The 19,575-nt window shown below is 38.7% G+C and overlaps 1 protein-coding gene across 5 annotated transcripts in view; it reads left to right on the top strand.

Moving 5' to 3' along the window:
• BLTP3A (bridge-like lipid transfer protein family member 3A) overlaps nt 1-19,575 on the top strand; it is a 61,817-nt gene that overhangs the window by 17,750 nt on the left and 24,492 nt on the right. For 2 of the 5 annotated variants that reach the window (XM_072730476.1, XM_072730482.1), the window contains 7 exons: nt 4,123-4,285; nt 4,386-4,424; nt 5,110-5,201; nt 16,492-16,681; nt 16,991-17,131; nt 17,568-17,738; nt 18,382-18,574. In XM_072730476.1, the coding sequence (XP_072586577.1) occupies nt 4,123-4,285; nt 4,386-4,424; nt 5,110-5,201; nt 16,492-16,681; nt 16,991-17,131; nt 17,568-17,738; nt 18,382-18,574 (989 nt within the window). Of the gene's footprint in view, nt 1-4,122; nt 4,286-4,385; nt 4,425-5,109; nt 5,202-16,491; nt 16,682-16,990; nt 17,132-17,567; nt 17,739-18,381; nt 18,575-19,575 lie in introns of those variants that run through there. The other 3 variants (XM_025990776.2, XM_072730494.1, XM_072730486.1) reach the window with 3 other exon arrangements.

A 19,575-nucleotide genomic window follows, 5' to 3' on the forward strand; every position in this document is an offset into this window, starting at 1 on the left:
TCCAAAGGAACCTACAAAACAACCACTAGAGATAACTGAATTTTTAGTAAGTTTGTAGGATACGAAGTCAATGTAGGGGCACCTGGCTGGCTCAGTCAGTGGAGCATATGACTCTTGATCTGAGGGTTGTAAGTTTGAGCCCCATGTTGGGTGTAGAGATTACTTAAAAATAAAATCTTTTTTTTTTAAATAAAATCTTAAAAAAAAGGTCAATATGAAAATATCACTTTGATTTCTGTCTTCTAGCACTAAACATTTAGAAAAAGTTTTTAAAGTTTCCTTTTAAATATTCCTTTACTACATGGATAGATATACAGATAAATTGAAGAAAAGATGTATACTGAGAACTATAAAACATTGCCTAGAGAAGTTAAAAAAGACCCAAATAAATATGCTTATCTTGATTGTATACTGTGTTCAAGGATAGGCTGACTCAGTTTTGTTAGTATGTCAGATCTCCCCACAAACTGAGCTATTCAATCCTAATCAGAATTTCATCAAGTGCTCCCCCCCACCGCCATATAAAGTCGCAGGCTGATTAAACAATTTGTGTGGAAATGAAAAGGACCTAGAATGGCCAAAATAATATTGGGAAAAGAAGCAAAATGAGGTTTATACTTTACTTTCCATCACATCCAGGATGGAAAACTGATAGCTACTTTAGTGATTGAGATGTTTTGTTTAGATGATTTGGGAGTCCTATGTTTAAATCAATAGCTTGATGTGTTATATTTTTGCTAAAAGGTATGCCTGTGGTATGGCTGAGCAGTGAAAATACTTGATATGGCTTTGGGTAGGAAGTTTAGAAACCAAGGCCTGAGCTGTGATCACCTTAGGGGAAAAAGTAGTAAAGGAAGCAAAGTGTGCTTGCAGTCATTTTTGCTTTTGTGGGGGTTCAATTTCTATGGAGCCTGAAGCAGACTGCTTATTGCAACTTACTGACTGTATTATTAACAATTAAAGTACTGAATTACAGGGTACAGGGTAGTGGAAGAATTGAATGAATGCTGGGTAAGATCTCATTTCTGCCATTTATTTAGTTGCAGGTTTTCCACTGGCTAGCTGGACAAGTCATTTAACTTTCTGGCCATTTGCAAATTGTAGATTTGGACTAAATGATTATTTAATATTCCTTCTACTCTGAAATTCTGCAAATCCGAAAATCTAAGAATTCTCACTTCCTAACATTGTGGTACATTTTCACAAAGATGTCTGAGAGTTTTTCTCTGTTGTCTCTTTGGCAGATTGCAGTCCCCTGGCAGAAATGAAACCTGATCAAAATCTGTTTCTCCAGCTTGATTTCATCTTAGTTTCAATGCTCTGTAACAGCAACAGATGGCTAGAAAAATGTTTCGTGACATACTTGAAATGGAATAAATAGCAAGCTTCCATTAGCCTTTTCAGCAACCCTGGAATCAGTGATACCATTCACAATCAGGAACACACGTGCTAAATAAAGTGGTTTCAGATCAGATCTCCAATCTGGTTTCCTTGTTTGAACAAACCTCCGCAATCCTCCACAACAGGCCCCGGATTACCTTTTCACCTGTTCTTTGTTATTACTGTAAAATCCAGTCAAAATCAGTTGAGAAATTCTTACTGCCTTTTTTGAGAGGAGAATAACATGATATCCACCTTTTGTTGAATACTAAAAGTAAATTGATATATGAAAAAGCAAATTATATATCATTATTACTGTTGGAGAGAACAGCCATTATAGTCCAGCAAACCTGCATGTAATCTCTAGAGAGATTCTTTATTCTGATAGCCAAAATTATATAATAAAAGGAAATTTATCCTCTTACTTGGTTATTCTTCTCTGCCTTACCTGGAAATATGAATGATCACTTTTCATCTGGGGCCTCATCACACTTTGGGGTAGGAAGACAGGTTCTTCCTGGTTTTGTGCTTTTCTAGTTCCTCCGTGTAAACGCTGTTGAAGAGCAGGATGTCAAGATGCTGGTGAGCAGTCCTCACTGAGATTAGTCTGTAATCCTGGCTAGTTGCTGTGCATACAGTTGCACTTATTTCCAAGATCAGTTCACCTGGTTTCTATCAGAATAGAGTGGGCACAGTGTTCTCTCCTCCACAGAACTACCCTGAAGCAGTCAGTGCTGTCATTTGCCAGATGACATGATTATGACGTTCATAGAACTCTGCTGGTTACCAACTGTAGGCCTTTTGTTTTAAGTTGGTTGGCCTTGCCTTTACGCACTTGATTTTGACTACCTTCATTGATAATTTTGTTCCCTGTCCTCAGTTCTCTTGTGACCCAGTAGTACTAGAGAGACAAGAGATGAAAATCTGTTATTGGAGCCAGAGTGGGATATAATGGAAAGGCTTTATGGGGAAAATTAATTTAGTTTTAACCTTGTCTAGATATCAATTTGTAGACACCTGGGTGGAAAGGATAGAAATAGGCATACTTGAGAATAGGGGATCATACGTTGCGATAGAAAGATAGCTGAGGGGTTGTCTCTTGACATCTTGAGTCCCAGGATAATAATATAAGCCTCCTAAACCTTTTTTAAAAAGATAATAATTTAATCCTTGTCTAAAGGCAGAGAGCAGTGGAATCCAGAAATAATAATGATTTGATTTATTTATTGAGCACTTAACAAATGCCAAATATTTATATGTTAGTTAGCTTTGTTAATCCCCGCCGTCCTGTGAAGTTGGCTTTACAGTTTGCCTAAAGTCACAGCAATTAGTCAGTGAGAGAGCCAGGTTTTGAGCCCAAGTCTAACTCTAAAGCCTGTGCTCTTAAACACCAAGCCGTAATAAGAATAGAAGTTGAAAACGTCTCTGCTCTTGAAGAATTGATTTGTGCATCTCTTTTCCATCTTGAGCCTCTCATTTTCCCTTCCTTGAATCACCTTAGCTGGTTAACTGAAAACTAAAACCATTTTCAAACTTGAGAAAACAGAAGAATCACCCTGAGTTTGTCTAAAATGCAGATCCCAAATAAATGAATAAATGAATAAATAAATAAAAATTGCAGATCCCTTACTCCCCTCCCCATTGTGATTCAGTGTTTCTGGAGTGTGGTCCAATAATCTGCTTGTTAATACAAACATACACCAAAGTGATTCTGCTCATGTGATCACAGGACCATGGTTTGAGACACAGTGCCCTATATACTGGCAAGGTTAAGTTGAAATATAACACAATCTCATACTTTTTTTTTTCAAGGCTTGAAAAATGACACATATTTTATATGGAGCTGTAAATAGATTTTGCATAGAGCACAATGTAGAAATTAGATACATGGTGCTTATATAGTATCATTTTGAGAATGTCAGTACTAATATGTGGCATAACTTACTATTGACTGTGCTTATGTTTCATTCAAAGTATGTTCCTTTTATTTTTTTTTGTGGAATGTACTTGAAAAAGTCCCTGTTACTTTCTTTTCTTAAAAATGGTTTTTATTATAAAGAAAAGTAAATTGTCTTAGTGATTCCCAGCCTTTTATCTTCTGCATATTATTATTATTAAAAATACTTGTTTGAGAGAGAAAAGAGAGCACAAGTGGGGGCATAAGGGGGGTGCAGAGGGAGCAGAAGCAGGTTCCCCGATGAGCAAAGAGTCCAACATGGGGCTCGATCCCAGAACCTTGGGATCATGCCCTGAGCTGAAGGCAGACACTTCACCAACTGAGCCATCCAGGCACCCTTCTCTCCTGCATATTAAAGGGTCCTTATTCTCATCTCTGACAGTGACTCACCCTACCATGATTCCCAATTGAAGCAGGGAGGTAGAGTCTTATCATAATTTGTGGGGAGGGGAGGAAGAGACATACAGTTACAGTCTTTAAAACTAATTTTACATTTTCAAAAATTATTATTTTTAAGACAATACTTCTGAAGGATGCCTCACCTGAGTTTGTGAGCTGATATGGCTTCCCTGAATACTTAAGAATAAAGGAAGGGTTGCTAGAAGGAAATAACAATAATAATAATATGTCTGACCTAATATCTTACCTGGCATGGAGACAGTGTGGTTATTAATCAGCACTTCTTTAATTTTCTCTTTTTTCCAAATTGAAAAGTGTTATTGGCTATAATGACCATTTAGTGGATTTCCATGGAAATAATAGCTTCTTATCTTTACTCTTTTCAGGTTCACCAAGAATCTTTCCCCGGACAAAATCAATTTGAGCACCTTGAAAGGAGAGGGTCAGCTGACCAACCTGGAGCTGGATGAAGAGGTTCTGCAGAATGTGCTGGAGCTGCCCACCTGGTTAGCCATTACTCGGGTCTACTGCAACAGGGCCTCTATCCGGGTGAGAATGGGGATCAGAGTGCTGTTGCTGTCCTTGGCCAGCAGGCATGCTTTCTTGAGGGGCAGCTCCCACAGCCCTGAGTCTTGCTTTCCTCTTTCAGATCCAGTGGACAAAGTTGAAGACACACCCCATTTGCTTGGTAATGACCTTTCTTGATTGCAAGTAATCAAATGGGAATGGCTGGGATGGGGTTTTAATAGATCTGAGAAGGGATGGGGAAGAGTCCTGATAGGTTATTAGCCCTTTTGGGAGTGGTCATTGCTGTCTTGCTTGTGAGCTTCCCTCTGAGATAGAGTGACCACTGTCTGGGCTTATTCTGAAATTACTGTGATGTATAGTAGCACCGAGACACAATACCCAGGAGTCCTGAGTTGGTTGTTTTGCTTTGTTTTTTATAACAAATTTTGCTGTCCAGGTTCTTTTAGATTTTCTTTGGAATCCTGACAGAGAAAAAATTAGAAATTTAGTTCATGTTGACTATTGAGTGATGATCAGCTGAAAGCCCTTCAAGAACAGATCAGTGCATATCTTTATCCAAAGATTAGGATCCCCAGGGACAGTAATACCTCTGTAACTTGGATTTATGTTTCTGCTGTGAGCTAATCCCATGCTTGTCCTGGAGTTCTGCTGCTAATGGACATAGAAGAGGGAAGATGAGGCCTCTCCTTGCATTTCAGTTTGTTCATTCACTCGACAAACATTTATTATTTGCCCACTGTGGTTACAGCACTCTACTAGGAATTAGAGCATAGGGATGAATAGATGCAGTGTGTGCTGTGTGGGGTTTTGTGGAGTTGCTTAGCTCTCCATGGCTTTTATTTCAGTGTCTGGATAAGGTGGAGGTGGAAATGAAGACATGTGAGGAGCCTCGGCCCCCGAATGGACAGTCTCCCATTGCTCTTGCTTCAGGACAGAGGTTAGTTGCTTAGGTCCCTATTATTTCCAACATGTTAACTGTTCATATCAACTTTTAGTGAAAAATAAAAACTTTCCTTACAGGAATTTTCCAACATACACTAAAGTAGAGGGAATAGTGTAATTGCCACCATGCACCCAAGATCTGACTTCAATTATCAACATTTTGCCATTCTGTTTTCACCTTTTCCCTAACACTGGGTTTGTGTGCATACACATGTGTGTATTTGAAAGCAAATCCCAGGTAGTACATGATTCCATCTGTAAATACTTCTGGATACTGTGTCTTAGCAGACAGGGATTGTAAAGAAAGAAAGAAAAAACACAATACTATTATCACAATCAATAAAATTACTAGGAATTTGTTAATATTTTTTATTTCATATTCAGGTTTCCTGAATTGTCTCCCAAATATTTTTTCCAGTGCAGTGTGGATCCAAAGAGCTCCATATATTACATTTGGGGATATGCCTTTCAAAGCTCTTTAATTGTAAACCATCCCCCACCCTTACTCTTTAATATACCATTTATTCTTTGTAGAAATTAGGTAGTTTTTTCTAAAGAATTTCCCACATTTTGTATTTCAGTTGATTGTGTCAAGGTGATATTTTAATGTTTCTCATTTAACCTGGTAGTAGGATTTAAGGGCTTGATTTCAATGCATGCTTTTTGTTTTCTTGGTAAGAATACTTTAGAAATTGTACCATGTATTTCCTATGGTAACATATCAGGAGGCACAGAATGTTCCTTTGGTTAAGATTAATCAGTGGATTTAGATGGTGATGGCCTGATTTGTACGTTGTGATAAGTTCCTCATCTGCCTTTCACCTCATGATGTAAGGACCGTTGATGATATTTGTCTAGATCTGTTATTTCACTGTAGGGTGCAAAACAGGGATTTTATAATTCTTTTCTTTCTATTAGCTATGATTTTTTATTTTTTTATTTTCTTTAAAATTTTTGTTTATGGAGACAGAGAGTGAAGGCAGAGACATAGGCAGAGGGAGAAGCAGGCTCCCTGCAGAGCCTGATGCAGGACTCAATTCCTGGACCCCAGGATCATGACCTGAGCCAAAGGCAGACTCTGAACCGCTGAGCCACCCAGGCATCCCAGCTGTGATTTTTTTATAAGAAACTTTCTTTCACCAACTATTTGATTACCCTGAAGTACAGTTTGTATGAGAATGTCAGGATAATTGCTGAATTTTTTACCTTTATTTATCAAATGTAAGAATTATAATTGACATCCTAATAATCTCCAAAGAGGTTTTTTATGGGTGTGTGTGGGGGGTATGAAGGAGGCATATCATTTTGAATTTATGTGGTTTTTTTGGATAGCTTTAGTAAAGTATAATCAATACAAAATAGACAACACATACAAAGTATACAATTTGATAAGTTTTGGCATATGTATATACACCATGAAATCATCAACATAATGAAGACAATGAACATATCCATTAATCCTTAAACATATTGCTATTCTCGTTTGTATTCCTTCTCTTTCCTTTCACACCCTCTCCTATCCCCAAACATGGCTTTCTGTGACTATAGTTTACAATTTCTATAATTTTATATAAATGGAACCATATAGAATGTACTGGTTTTTGTCTGACTTCTTTTACTCAGCATAATTACTTTGAGATTCACCCATGTTGCTGAGAGTCATTCCTTTTATTATTGATTAATATATTCCATTGTGTAGGTAGATCACTGTTTATCCACTTGTTAATGGACATTTTATTTACAGTTTTTGGCTATTGTGAGTAATGCTGCTATGAACATTCATACACAAGTTTTTGTGTGGTCATGTGCTTTTCTTTTGGGTAAATTCCTAGGAATGGAATGGTCAGGTGGTATGGTAGGTAAGATTTAACTTTTTTTTTTTAAAGATTTTATTTATTTATTCATGAGAGACACACAGAAAGAGGCAGGGACACAGGCAGAGGGAGAAGCAGACTCCCTGCAAGGAGCCCAGTGTGGGATTCAGTCCTGGGACTCTGGGATCAGGACCTGAGCCAAAGGCAGATGCTCAACCACTGAGCCACCCAGGCGTCCCAAGATTTAACTTTTTAAGAAACAAACTTTTCTAGAGTGGTTTACTATTTTACGTTCTTTTTGCATTTTACATTCTTTTTACATGATTTTACATTTAAATTTTCTAACATCCTACTCTTCCATTTACTTTTAAAAAAAATTTGTTGTCTTTCATACATCTATAGTCCTCATTTGTCTTGATATTCAGATGTCCTCATCTTTGGCCAATGAGAGCTTTTTGGAGACACCTCCTATGTCTTTTAGAGAAGACCCCAATAATCTTTTTTCTTTTAGACAGAACAAGATGTTTCAGGCTTCTCATATACATCCTTACTTCAGACCTGGAATCTGACATTACTCCAAAGAACCCTGATTCCTTTTAGTGAGAAATGCTATTTAGAGAGAACAATCTGGGCAAAATGTATTCATTGAGTTGTAATTGAATAAGGACTTTTAAGTGTTCAGTTCTAAAGTAAAGTTATTTTTAAGAGAGAGAGGAATAGGGGAGCCTGGGTGGTTCATTTGGGTAAGCATCTGCTTTTGGCTCAGGTCATGATCCTGGAGTCATGGGATTGAGTCCTGTGTCAGGCTCCCTGCAGGGGGGACTCTGCATCTCCCTCTCCCACTGCCCCTCCCCCTGCTCATGCTCTCTTGCTCTCTTTCTCAAATAAATAAATAAATAGAATCTTTAAAAAAAAAGAGAGAGAAGAATAAAGATAATATGCTGATATTTCTCAATTCAAATTAAAAAAGAGGATTTTAAATTAACTTTTTAGATTTAATGTTTGTATTTTTGTTCATATGCTGAATCTTGGTTCCTAACAACAATAATATAATAAATGATTTACTTTTTAAATTGTTTAAAAAATATCAAAACCAGTATTATAACTATCAATACAACTAGATTACTGTACAGTAGATTTCTGTGTGTGTGTGTGTGTGTGTGTGTGTCTGTTTTAAACTTATGATATGTCTCATAGAGAAGTATGGTCAAATGCTGTGTTTTAAAGTCACTTGAAATCATTTTTTATGTGGTTGGGATACCAATTTGACTACAAAGTAGTTCATTTTTTTTTTAAGACGAATTTTGCAGTTTTAGGCTCACAATAAAATTAGAGGAAGGTACACAGATTTCCCATATCCCCTTTCCCCCCACACATGCATAGCCTTCTCCATTGTTAACATCCCCCCCCAGAGTATGGTACGTTTGTTACAGTGGTTAAACCTACATTGACGTCACAGTCACCCAAAGTCTATAGATTATGTTTAGGTTTACTCTTGGTTTTGTACATTCTCTGGATTGGGACAAATGTATAATGACACGTATCCACCATTACGATATCACAGTATATTTATTTCACTGCCCTAAAAATTCTGTGTGCTCCTTTATTTATCTCTATCCTTGCCCTCAACCCCTGAAGTCAATGGTCTTTTTTCACTCTCCATTATTTTTCCTTTTCCAGAATGTCATATAGTTGGATCCATACAGTATGATTCCATCTTTTTAGATCGGCTTTTTTCACTTAATAATATACATTTAAGATTCATCCATGTCTTTCGTAATTCTATAGCTCATTTCTTTTTAGAATTGAAAATACTCCATTGTCTGGATGTACCACAGTTTATCTGTTTACCTGCTGAGGGACAGCTTGGTTACTTTCATATTCTGGCAGTTATGAATAAAGCTGTTGTAAATATCCTTGTGCAGGTTTTTATGTGGACATAAATTTTCAACTTTTTTGGGTGAATATGAGGAGCATAATGATTGCTGGATCGTATGGTTAGAGTATGTTTAGTTTTGGAAGAAACCACCCAACTGTCTTCCAAAGTGGCTACACCATTTTGCATTCCCACCAGCAGTGCAGCTCCACGACCTTGCCTGTATTGGGTGTTGTCAGTGTTCCAGATTTTGGCCATTCTAACAGGTGTATAGTGGAATTTCATTATTTTCATTTCATTTCTTTTTTTTTTTTTTTTTTAATTAATTTTTATTGGTGTTCAATTTACCAACATACAGAAAAACACCCAGTGCTCATCCCGTCAAGTGTCCACCTCGGTGCCCGTCACCCTCATTTCTTTATATATAGTGTAGAGCATATTTTCATATGCTTATTTGCCATCTGTAGATCTACTTTGGTGAGTTGTCTTTCAAGGCCTTTGGTACAATTTTTTATTTGGGTTGTTTTCTTATTGTGAATACGTGTTCTTTTATATTTTGGGTATCGGTCTTTTATCAGATGTGTTTTTTGCAGATATACTGCAAAATACTCTCACAGTCTGAGACTTGTCTTCTCATTCTCTTAACACTGTCTTTGCAGAGCATAACTTTAATTTTTTAAAATATTTTATTCATTTATTCATGAGAGACACACACAGAGAGAGAGAGAGAGAAAGAGAGGAGAGAGAGAGAGAGAGAGAGGCATGGACACAGGCAGAGGGAGAAGCAGGCTTCATGCAGGGAGCCCGACATTGGACTCGATCCCGGGACTCCAGGATCACACCCCGGGCTGAAGGCGGGAGCCAAACTGCTGAGCCACCCAGGGATCCCAGAAGTTTTTAATTTTAATGAAGTCCAGTTCATCAATTATTTCTTCCCTGGATTGTGCTTTTGGTGTTAAATCTAAAGAGTCATTGCTATACCTAATGTCATCTAGGTTTTCTCTTATGCTATCTTCTAGGAGTTTTTATATCAGTTTGTTTTAAATTTTTGAATTGTGGGCAGCCCAGGTGGCTTAGCGGTTTAGCGCCGCCTTCAGCCCAGGGCGTGATCCTGGAGACCCCGGATCGAGTCCCACGTCAGACTCCCTGCATGGAGCCTGCTTCTCCCTCTGCCTGTTTCTGCCTCTCTCTCTCTCCTCTCTGTGTTTCTCATGAATAAATAAAAATTAGGGATCCCTGGGTGGCGCAGCGGTTTGGCGCCTGCCTTTGGCCCAGGGCGCGATCCTGGAGACCTGGGATCGAATCCCACATCAGGCTCCCGGTGCATGGAGCCTGCTTCTCCCTCCGCCTGTGTCTCTGCCTCTCTCTCTCTGTGACTATCATAAAAAAAAAAAAAAAAAAAAAAAAAAAATTAAAAAAAAATCTTTAAAAAAAATAAATTTTTGAATTGTCTTAAAACTTATTTTTAAAAAATATTTATTTATTTATTCATTCATTCATTCATTCATTCATGATAGACACACAGAGATAGAGATAGAGAGAGAGAGAGAGAGGCAGAGAGACAGGCAGAGGGAGAAGCAGGCAGAGGGAGAAACAGGCTCCAGCAGGGAGCTTGATACGGGACTCGATCCTGGGACTCCGGGATCACGCCCTGGGCCAAAGGCAGGCACTAAACCGCTGAGCCACCCAGGATCCCCATTATTTTTAACTATGTAAGATACAAAACTAAAGTTCCAAAGTTAAAACTATAATACAAGGTATATGTATGCATGTTTGTTTGTGTTGTCCCTTTTCTTACACAAAATGTAGTATATCATAAACACTTTCCACAATTGCTTTTTTAAAAAAACTATGTCCTGGTGATCACTCTATAGAAGTATATACAGCAATGTTCCTTATCCCCCCTGCCTTTTTTTTTAGTAGGCTCTATGCCAAACATATGGTACTTGAACTCATGACCCTGAAATCAAGAGTTGCCTGGTGTACTGACAGACCAGCCAGGCACTTCCCCTACTCCTTTTTGAATTTATAGAATATTCAGAATATTATAGGGGGGCATCATAGATTGCATAGCCAGTTCTCTATTGATGTTTGAGTTATTTTCAGGGTGTTTGCTTTTACAAATAGTGCAGCAATAAATGGCCTTATCACTTATCATAAGTGTATATGATAGCTTAGTGATTCTGTTTTTTGTTTTTGTTTTTGTTTTTTTAAGATTTTATTTACTTGAGAGAGAATGGGAGAGCATAAGCAGGGGGAAGGGCAGAAGGAGAGAGAGGCAAGCTCTCCACTGAGCAGGGAGTCCAACACAAGGCTTGATCCCAGGACTCTGGGATCATGACCTGAGCTGATGGCAGATACTTAACTGACTGAGCCACCCAGGTGCCCCTAGCCTAGTGATTTTTTACAAAGTTTTACACATCAATAAGCAGACTACTGACTTTGAGAATCCCAGAAGCCTCCTGTGCCCTTTCCAGTCCTATCTGCTCTCAAGGGGAATTTATTGTGATTTTTAAACATCATACCTTAGTTTTCTCTATTTTTAAAGTTATATAAATGTAGTCATGTAGTATGTCATCATTTCTATCTAGTTACTTTAGCTTCATGTGGTGTTTCTGAGAGTTGTCCATGTTACATGCATTTGTAGTTCATTCATCCTCATTACTGTATATTCTTACATTGCATGTCACAGTCTGTTCTGTTGTAGATGGACATGTGGTTTGTTTCTAGTTTCTGGATATTAGGTATACTGTTGCTATATGGAACTGTCTCTATCATGACTGTGGTGGCCTCTATGTATCTGTTGAAACCCTTGACTTGGGCACCATAAAGAATGAATTTTTCTGTATGTAAGTTAAACATATGTAAGAAAAAAGCATAATGCTACTATGAATATTCTTGTACATATCTCTTGGTGCACACATTTCTGGTTTTTTTTTTTTAATTTTTTTATTTTTTATTTTTTATTTGTTTATGATAGTCACAGAGAGAGAGAGAGAGGCAGAGACACAGGCGGAGGGAGAAGCAGGCTCCATGCACCGGGAGCCCGACGTGGGATTCGATCCCGGGTCTCCAGGATCGCGCCCTGGGCCAAAGGCAGGCGCCAAACCGCTGCGCCACCCAGGGATCCCACATTTCTGTTTTATATAGAAGAGGTGCAGGGTCATAGGCTGTGCGTGTGTTCTTTAGTAGATACTGCTAGATGGTTTTCCAAAGTTTTTGTACCACTTTTCCCACTAGCAGTGCATAAGAGTTCCAGTTGCTAGCACTTAGTATTGTCTATTTTTTTATTTTAGCCATCTGATAGATATGTAGTTGTATCACATTGTGATTTTATTTTATTTTTTTAAAGATTTTATTTATTTATTCATGAGAGTCACAGAGAGAGAGAGATAGATAGAGAGAGAGAGAGAGAGAGAGGCAGAGACATAGGCAGAGGGAGAAGCAGGCCCCATGCAGGGAGCCCGATGTGGGACTTGATCCCAGGTCTCCAGGATTAGGCCCTGGACTGGAGGCGGCGCTAAACCGCTAAGCCACTTGGGCTGCCCCACATTGTGATTTTAATTTGCATTTTCTTGATGGTTGGTTTATTGGAATTTTGAATATCTTGTTTAATAAAATATGATATAAGTATTTTTCCTATTTATCTTTTGGGTGGTTTGTCTTTTTCTTATTAATTTGTAGAAGTGCTTTATATATCCTGGAGTCACTCCTTTTGTCTTCTCTTTTTTATTGAGGTATAACTGACATATAACATGATATTAGTTTCAGGTGTACAGCAAAATGATTTGATATTTGTATATATTGCAAAATGACCACCAGGATAAGTCTAGTCAATATCCATCACTATACATTACCACTGTCCCTTTTATTTTTATTATTTATTTCATTGTATTTTTAAAAAATATATTATTTTTAAGTAATCTCCACACCCAACATGGGGCTCAAACCCACAATCCCCGAGATCAAGAGTTGTGTGCTCCACTAACTGAGCAAGCCAGGCACACTTGCTATCCCTTTTATTTTATTTTTTACTTTTTTAAAAAAAGATTTTATTTATTTATTAGAGAGAGAGAGAAAGCACACACAATTGATGGGGTGGGGCAGAGGGAGAGGAAGAAGCAAACTCCCCAATGAGCAGGTTGCCTGACATGGGGCTCTATCCCAGGACCCTGGGTTTATGACTTGAGCCGAGGGCAGATGTTTAACCCACTGAGCCACTCAGGTGCCCCACCTGTTGTCCCTTTTAAATTGCTCTATTATAATTATTGTAAATTGTCTCCTCTGTATTTCATGTCTTTTTAAAAGATTTATTTATTTATTTATTTGAGAGAGAGAGAGAGAGAGAGAGAGAGAACAAGTAGGAGGAGTGGAGGGAGAGGGAGAGAATCTCAAGCCGACTCTGCACTGAGCACAAGAGCCTGACATGGGGCCCAGTATCACAACTCTTAGATCACCACCCAACTGAAACCAAGAATCAGAAACAACTGCACCACCCAGGCGCCCCTTTATTTCATGTCTTTTTAACAATTTTTAAAAATTGTGCTAAGAAACATAATATAAAATTTACCATCTTAACCATTTTTAAGCATACCGTTCAGTAGTGTTAACTGTATTCACACCCTGCAGCAAATCCCTAGAGCTTTTTCATCTTCTGAAATTGGAACTCTGTATCCATTTGTATTGGTTTGCTATAACTCCATGACATAACACCACAGAAGGGGCACCAAAATAGTTAAAATTTATTTTTTCACAGTCCTAGGGCTCGAAATCCAGTATCAAGGTGTCAGCAGGGTCCTGAGGCCTCTCTCCTTGGCTTGTAGACCTGACTCATCAGCATTTCCTCACATGGATTTTTCTCTGTACCTGCTCATCCCTGGTGTTGTTTCCTTTTTTTCTTTTTAATTAAAGTACAGTTAATATACAATGTTTTTATTGGTTTCAGATGTACAATATAGTGATTTGACAGTTCTACGCATTATGTAATGCTCATCATGATAAGTGTAGCTACCATATATTATTACAGTATTATTGACTATATTCCCTATGTTGTACTTTTTATCCTGATTTATTACTTGAAGTATGTACCTCTTCATCACTTCACCTATTTTGCCCATTTCTCCTACCCCTTCCCTCTGGCAACCACCAGTTTGTTCTCTACATATGAGTTTGGTTTTGTTTTGTTTTTTAAAATTCCAATCTAAGTGAAATGGTATTTGTCTTTCTTTGTCTGACTTGTTTTACTTAACATAATACCTTCTAGGTTCAACCATGTTATCACAAATGGCAAGATTTCATTCTTTTTTATAGATGAGTAATATTTCATTATATATACGTGTGTGTTTATATATAAATACATATATACATATATACATTTATATATAAACACATATATACATACATATATTTATCCATGCATTTGTCGATAGACCCCTGGGTTGCTTCCATATTTGGCTACTGTAAATAATGCTGCCATAAACATAGGGGTGCAGATGTGTTCTTGAATTAGTGTTTTCATTTTTCTTAAGTAAATATCCAGAAGTAGAATTACTGGATCGTATGATACTTCTATTTTTAGTTTTTTGAGGAACCTCCATACTATTTTCCACAGTGGCTGCACCAAATTGCTATTCCCACCAACAGTGCATAGAAGTTCCCTTTTTTCCATATCTTCACCAACACTTGTTTCTTGCTGTTTTGATACTAGCCATTCTGACAGATGCCAGGCGATATCTCATTGTGGTTTTCATTTGCTTCACTGAGGATGAGTGATGTGGATCACCAATATCATTCTTAATGTTTTTTTTTTTTTTAACAGAAATGATTAATTCTAATGTAGTACAGTATACCTATTTTTTCTCTTTATGGATTAGCTCTTTTGTATCTTATTTAAGGGCTCTTTTCTTGTCCTAGGTATGAAGATATTCTTCTTTGTTTTCTTCTAAAAGTTTTATTGTTTGACCTTTCACATTTAGATACAATCAGTCTTAAAACTGATTATTTTTCTTGTTTTGTGTAAGATAGGGGTCAATATTATTTTTTCCCTGTCGGCATCTTCAAATTGACCATGCCCTGTTATTGAAAGACCATGTTTTCCCAACTGCTCTGTCACCTCTATTATAAATTAAGTGTCTCTCAGTCTAGTTTTGATTTATAAGTGAGGTAGAGCATTTATATATATATATATATATATTTTTTTTTTTAAAGATTTTATTTATTTATTCATGAGAGACACAAAGAGAGAGAGAGAGGCAGAGGCAGAGGGAGAAGCAGGCTCCATGCTGGGAGCCCAATGTGGGACTTAATCCTGGGACTCCAGGATCACGCCCTGGGCCAAAGGCAGGGACCAAACCGCTGAGCCACCCAGGGATCCCAACATTTTTATATTTAATATCATTTGCACTTACTTCTCTGTGAACTGTCCATATTTTGTCCATTTTTATTGGCCTGTAGGTCTCTTTCTTTTCAGTTTCCTAAAACTCTTTATACATTTGAGATGTTAGCCCTTTGTGATATAAATTGCAAATATATGTATTTTTCCAGTTTATAATTTCCATACCTTCTTTTTCTCTTATAATGAGAACTGATTTCATTTACATGTCAGGAATGTCTGTGTTTTCTACATTCAGAAGGATTTTAACATGGCCTTCATTCTTCTCCTCACCATTTCTGACCTCTCACTGTGGAAGTATAGCTATAATCTTTGGGATATATTTGACAGGGTCTAGTTGGGATTGTTCTTGACCTCTTGCTCACCTAGCTGTAGTTCTTTCCTCTTTCTACTACCTTTGCAGAGTATGCTTGTGTCTTTGAAGATTTTATAGAGACCTAGCATTTCCTTTCCTCTCACAGAACATTCACATTTAGGTACTTTGTGGACTGTATGAATATTTTTCAGCATGCTTGGGTGGCTTAGTCGGTTAAGTGACTAACTCTTGGTTTTGGCTAGGTCACGATCTCACGGTTGTGGGATGGAGCCCTGAGTCAGGCTCTGTGCTCAGCAGAGTCTTGCTTCATATTCTCTCTCCCTCTCCCTTCCCCTCCCACTCATTCTCTCAAATAAATAAATAAATCTTTAAAAATACATATATATTTATATTTTTGGAATATAATGGAAGAGATATATTTATATGTGTATATATTTTAAGATTTATTTATTTATTCATGAGAGTCACACACACAGAGAAGCAGAGACCTAGGCAGAGGGAGAAACAGGCTTCCTGCAGGGAGCCTGATGCAGGACTCGATCTGGGTCCCGTGAGCTGAAGGCTGATGCCCAACTCTTGAGCCACCCAGGCATTCCTAAAAATATATTTTTCAATTTATTCTTTCTAACAGAAGGGGGATTATTTCCAGGTCAACTTTTTTTCTTTCATTTCATTCTTCAAAAAATCCAATTAAAAAGAGTACAAAAAATTTTCAAAATTAAAAACATTTAAGTAGAAATAGGAAGAGAGAAATAAAGAAGTCACCCACAGTTCCTAGCACCCAAAGAGAGATAGTGTTAATAATCTTGTCTGATGTCTTCCACTATAAAGAGTGTGTGTACCATGTCTCACCTGATTCTGAACATTGGTCTGCCTCATTTGTTGTAGTGAGTATGGCTTTGCTGAGAAGGTGGTGGAAGGGATGTTCATCATCGTCAATTCTATCACCGTCAAGATTCACTCCAAGGCCTTCCACGCTTCTTTTGAATTGTGGCAGCTCCAGGGCTACAGTGTCAACCCCAATTGGCAGCAGAGTGACCTCCGCCTCACCCGCATCACTGACCCCCACCGAGGAGAGGTGACAGCCCTAGTGTTACAAGAGGAGAGAAAGGGGAGATTCAAAATGGGACTGATTTTTAAAGGATATTATTCCTGCTTTGGGGATTTCCTCAGATATGTCCCTCCATTCTATGTGAACCCAAGAATCCCAGCGTTACTGTTACATCTTTTCTTCTCTCAGGGATCTCTGATCCATTATATTCTATTGGTAGGATCCCAACTGAGAATGGTGGGAGTTCCTGCTTTGCTCATCTTTTCCCCTTGGACTTCCTGCTTCTTGGTTAATTTCTTCCATAGAATTAAGGGATTTTACCTTTTTTCCTTCTAGGTTTTAACATTTAAGGAAATAACTTGGCAAACACTTCGCATAGAGGCAGATGCTACAGACAATGGTGATCAGGATCCAGTTACCACTCCACTAAGGCTTATTACCAACCAAGGCAGGATCCAAATAGCCCTCAAGAGAAGAGTGAGTATGTTTTCTGACTCCATGAAAACTTCCATCTTTTATTCTCCTAGATAGCCTGGGAGTTGGTGTTCTTTCCTTTTTGAATAATATTGGCTCCAGGAATAACCATCGAAAGGGGCAGACCTGTAATTCAGTGTTGTACAGAACGTTTCTGTGAACATTTGCACCTCCTTGTCACCTGAATTTTGGAAACCACAAATTTTACCCATATATAGGGACTGTGACATAGGTACCTAGCAGTTGACTACTGTTGTTTCTTGTTAATCCAGAAAACATTAGTAGTTTTGTAAGAAATTGACTCTCCATAGTGTTTGCTGCTTTCCTTTCATGTTCTGGGGATTGAAAAACCATTTCTGGAATTAACTGGGCAATCATCACATGGAGGAGTTGGAATGAGACCAGATGTTGAACCCCATGTTTTATGTGGCCCCTTCAGACCAAAGATTGCAATGTGGTAGCCTCCAAGCTGATGTTCCTGTTGGATGACCTGCTGTGGGTGCTAACTGACTCACAGCTCAAAGCTATGATGAAGTATGCAGAGTCGCTGAGTGAGGCCATGGAGAAGTCAGCCCAGCAGAGAAAGAGCCTGGCCCCTGAACCTGTACAGGTTAGAGGCAAAATAGATACCCTTGGTGGGGCTAGGGAGATGATAGGCCAGACCTAATTCATGTTCATGCCAACATAGATGGAGTTGATACTTTATGGGGTATTTGTCATTTGGATAGGCTTTGTTATGCTTCTAATTTATTCATTTATTCTGTTCATTGGGTACCTCCAGTGTATTAACTATATAGTACTAGCCACTGGGAAGGAAAAGTAGAATAAGCCTCTTATTCCTGTCCTTGGAGCTCTCACTGTCTTAAAATATGGACTGTACACAAGTTATTACAATAGGAGGTAGTAAGTGCTGTGTTATAGGTAGACACTATGCCATGAGAGCACAAAGAAGAGGGACCTCACTACACAGGCTTAGCATCAGTCAGCTAAGTCCTGGGGGATGAGAGCTTGGGGGCAGTTCAAACCTCAGAACAGTACTTTGACTTGAGTTACTAGACTAATTATAATTAGGCTTTTTGGAGTTTGGGTTATTTAGGTGGGACAGACCTAAGTGAGCTACTAGGTGAATAGTTATGAAAGGGAGGGGGCATATTGCTAAATTGTGGCTTTCTTTTAGCCTGAGCTAAAGCTTAAGAAAGCCTGTGCGGAGCCTCTCTGGGTTTGGACTTCTTGTTTTTCTCTGTCACATGTAGATCACCCCACCTGCTCCCAGTGCCCAGCAGTCCTGGGCCCAGGCATTCAGTGGTGGCCAGGGCAGCAGCAACAGCAGCAGCAGTCGCCTCAGCCAGTATTTTGAGAAATTTGATGTGAAAGAGTCTTCCTACCATCTGCTCATCTCCCGCCTGGATCTGCACATTTGCGATGATAGCCAGTCCCGAGAGCCAGGTACCCTGTCAGTTCTGAGCCTGGGCTGCCTGGTCTGTCAGCTCCTTCAGCTCCAGACAAAGCTTTGGGATGGAAGGCTCTTTGCAAGATGCTGTGGAGTAATTTAGTTGGCTTCCCTAATTCCAGGCATTCCTTGGGCCTCAGTCTTTGTGGCACCTCTGTCTGTTGGTGTGAGGTAGTGCTTACAGCCTTTAGGGTGTAGTGGGACCACTGGTAATACTTAATGAGATACAGAGGCCAGCACTCTCCCAGGCTTCACTAAGTCAGAATCTTCAGGGGCAGACCTCAAGCAGTGTATACATTTTTTTCTCCCCAGTGTGTCTTGGGCAATGATGAACACTGGTTTAACCTTGTAGGAAAGTAAATTCAAGTATAGGAAACACCAGGATTTTCAGGTTTTTGAGTCAATTTAAGTATTTTTTATTTATTTTTACTTTTTTTTTTGTTTAAATATTTTATTTATTTATTCGTGAGAGACACAGAGAGAAAGAGAGGCAGAGACACAGGCAGAGGGAGAAGCAGGCTCCATGCAGGGAGCCTGACATGGGACTCGATCCTGGGTCTCCAAGATCACGCCCTGGGCTGAAGGTGGCACCAAACTGCTAAGCCACTGGGACTGCCCCAATTTAAGTATTTTTTTAAAAAGATTTTATTTATTAATTTGAGAGAGACAGAGAGAGAGAGAAAGAGAGAGAATGAGCAGGGAGGAGGAAGGGACAGGGAGAGGGAGAAGTAATTCCCTATTGAGCAGGGAGCCTGACACAGGGCTCAATCCCAGGACCCCAGGACTTCAGTACCATGACCTGAGCTGAGGGCAGAGGTTCAACCGACTGAGCCACCCAGGTGACCCCAATTTAAATATTTTTTATGTGTAAATGCCCTCTTCCCAAGCAGAGAGGTTATGTTGTATTCTCTTCATGCTTTTACATTCATTAGGGCAGTTAGTATTACATACACATATATGTTTATTCAAAGTGAGAAAGGAATTGACTAATTTTTTT

The sequence above is a fragment of the Vulpes vulpes genome, chromosome 1, assembly GCF_048418805.1.
Source record: "Vulpes vulpes isolate BD-2025 chromosome 1, VulVul3, whole genome shotgun sequence".
Taxonomy (NCBI): Eukaryota; Metazoa; Chordata; class Mammalia; order Carnivora; family Canidae; genus Vulpes; species Vulpes vulpes.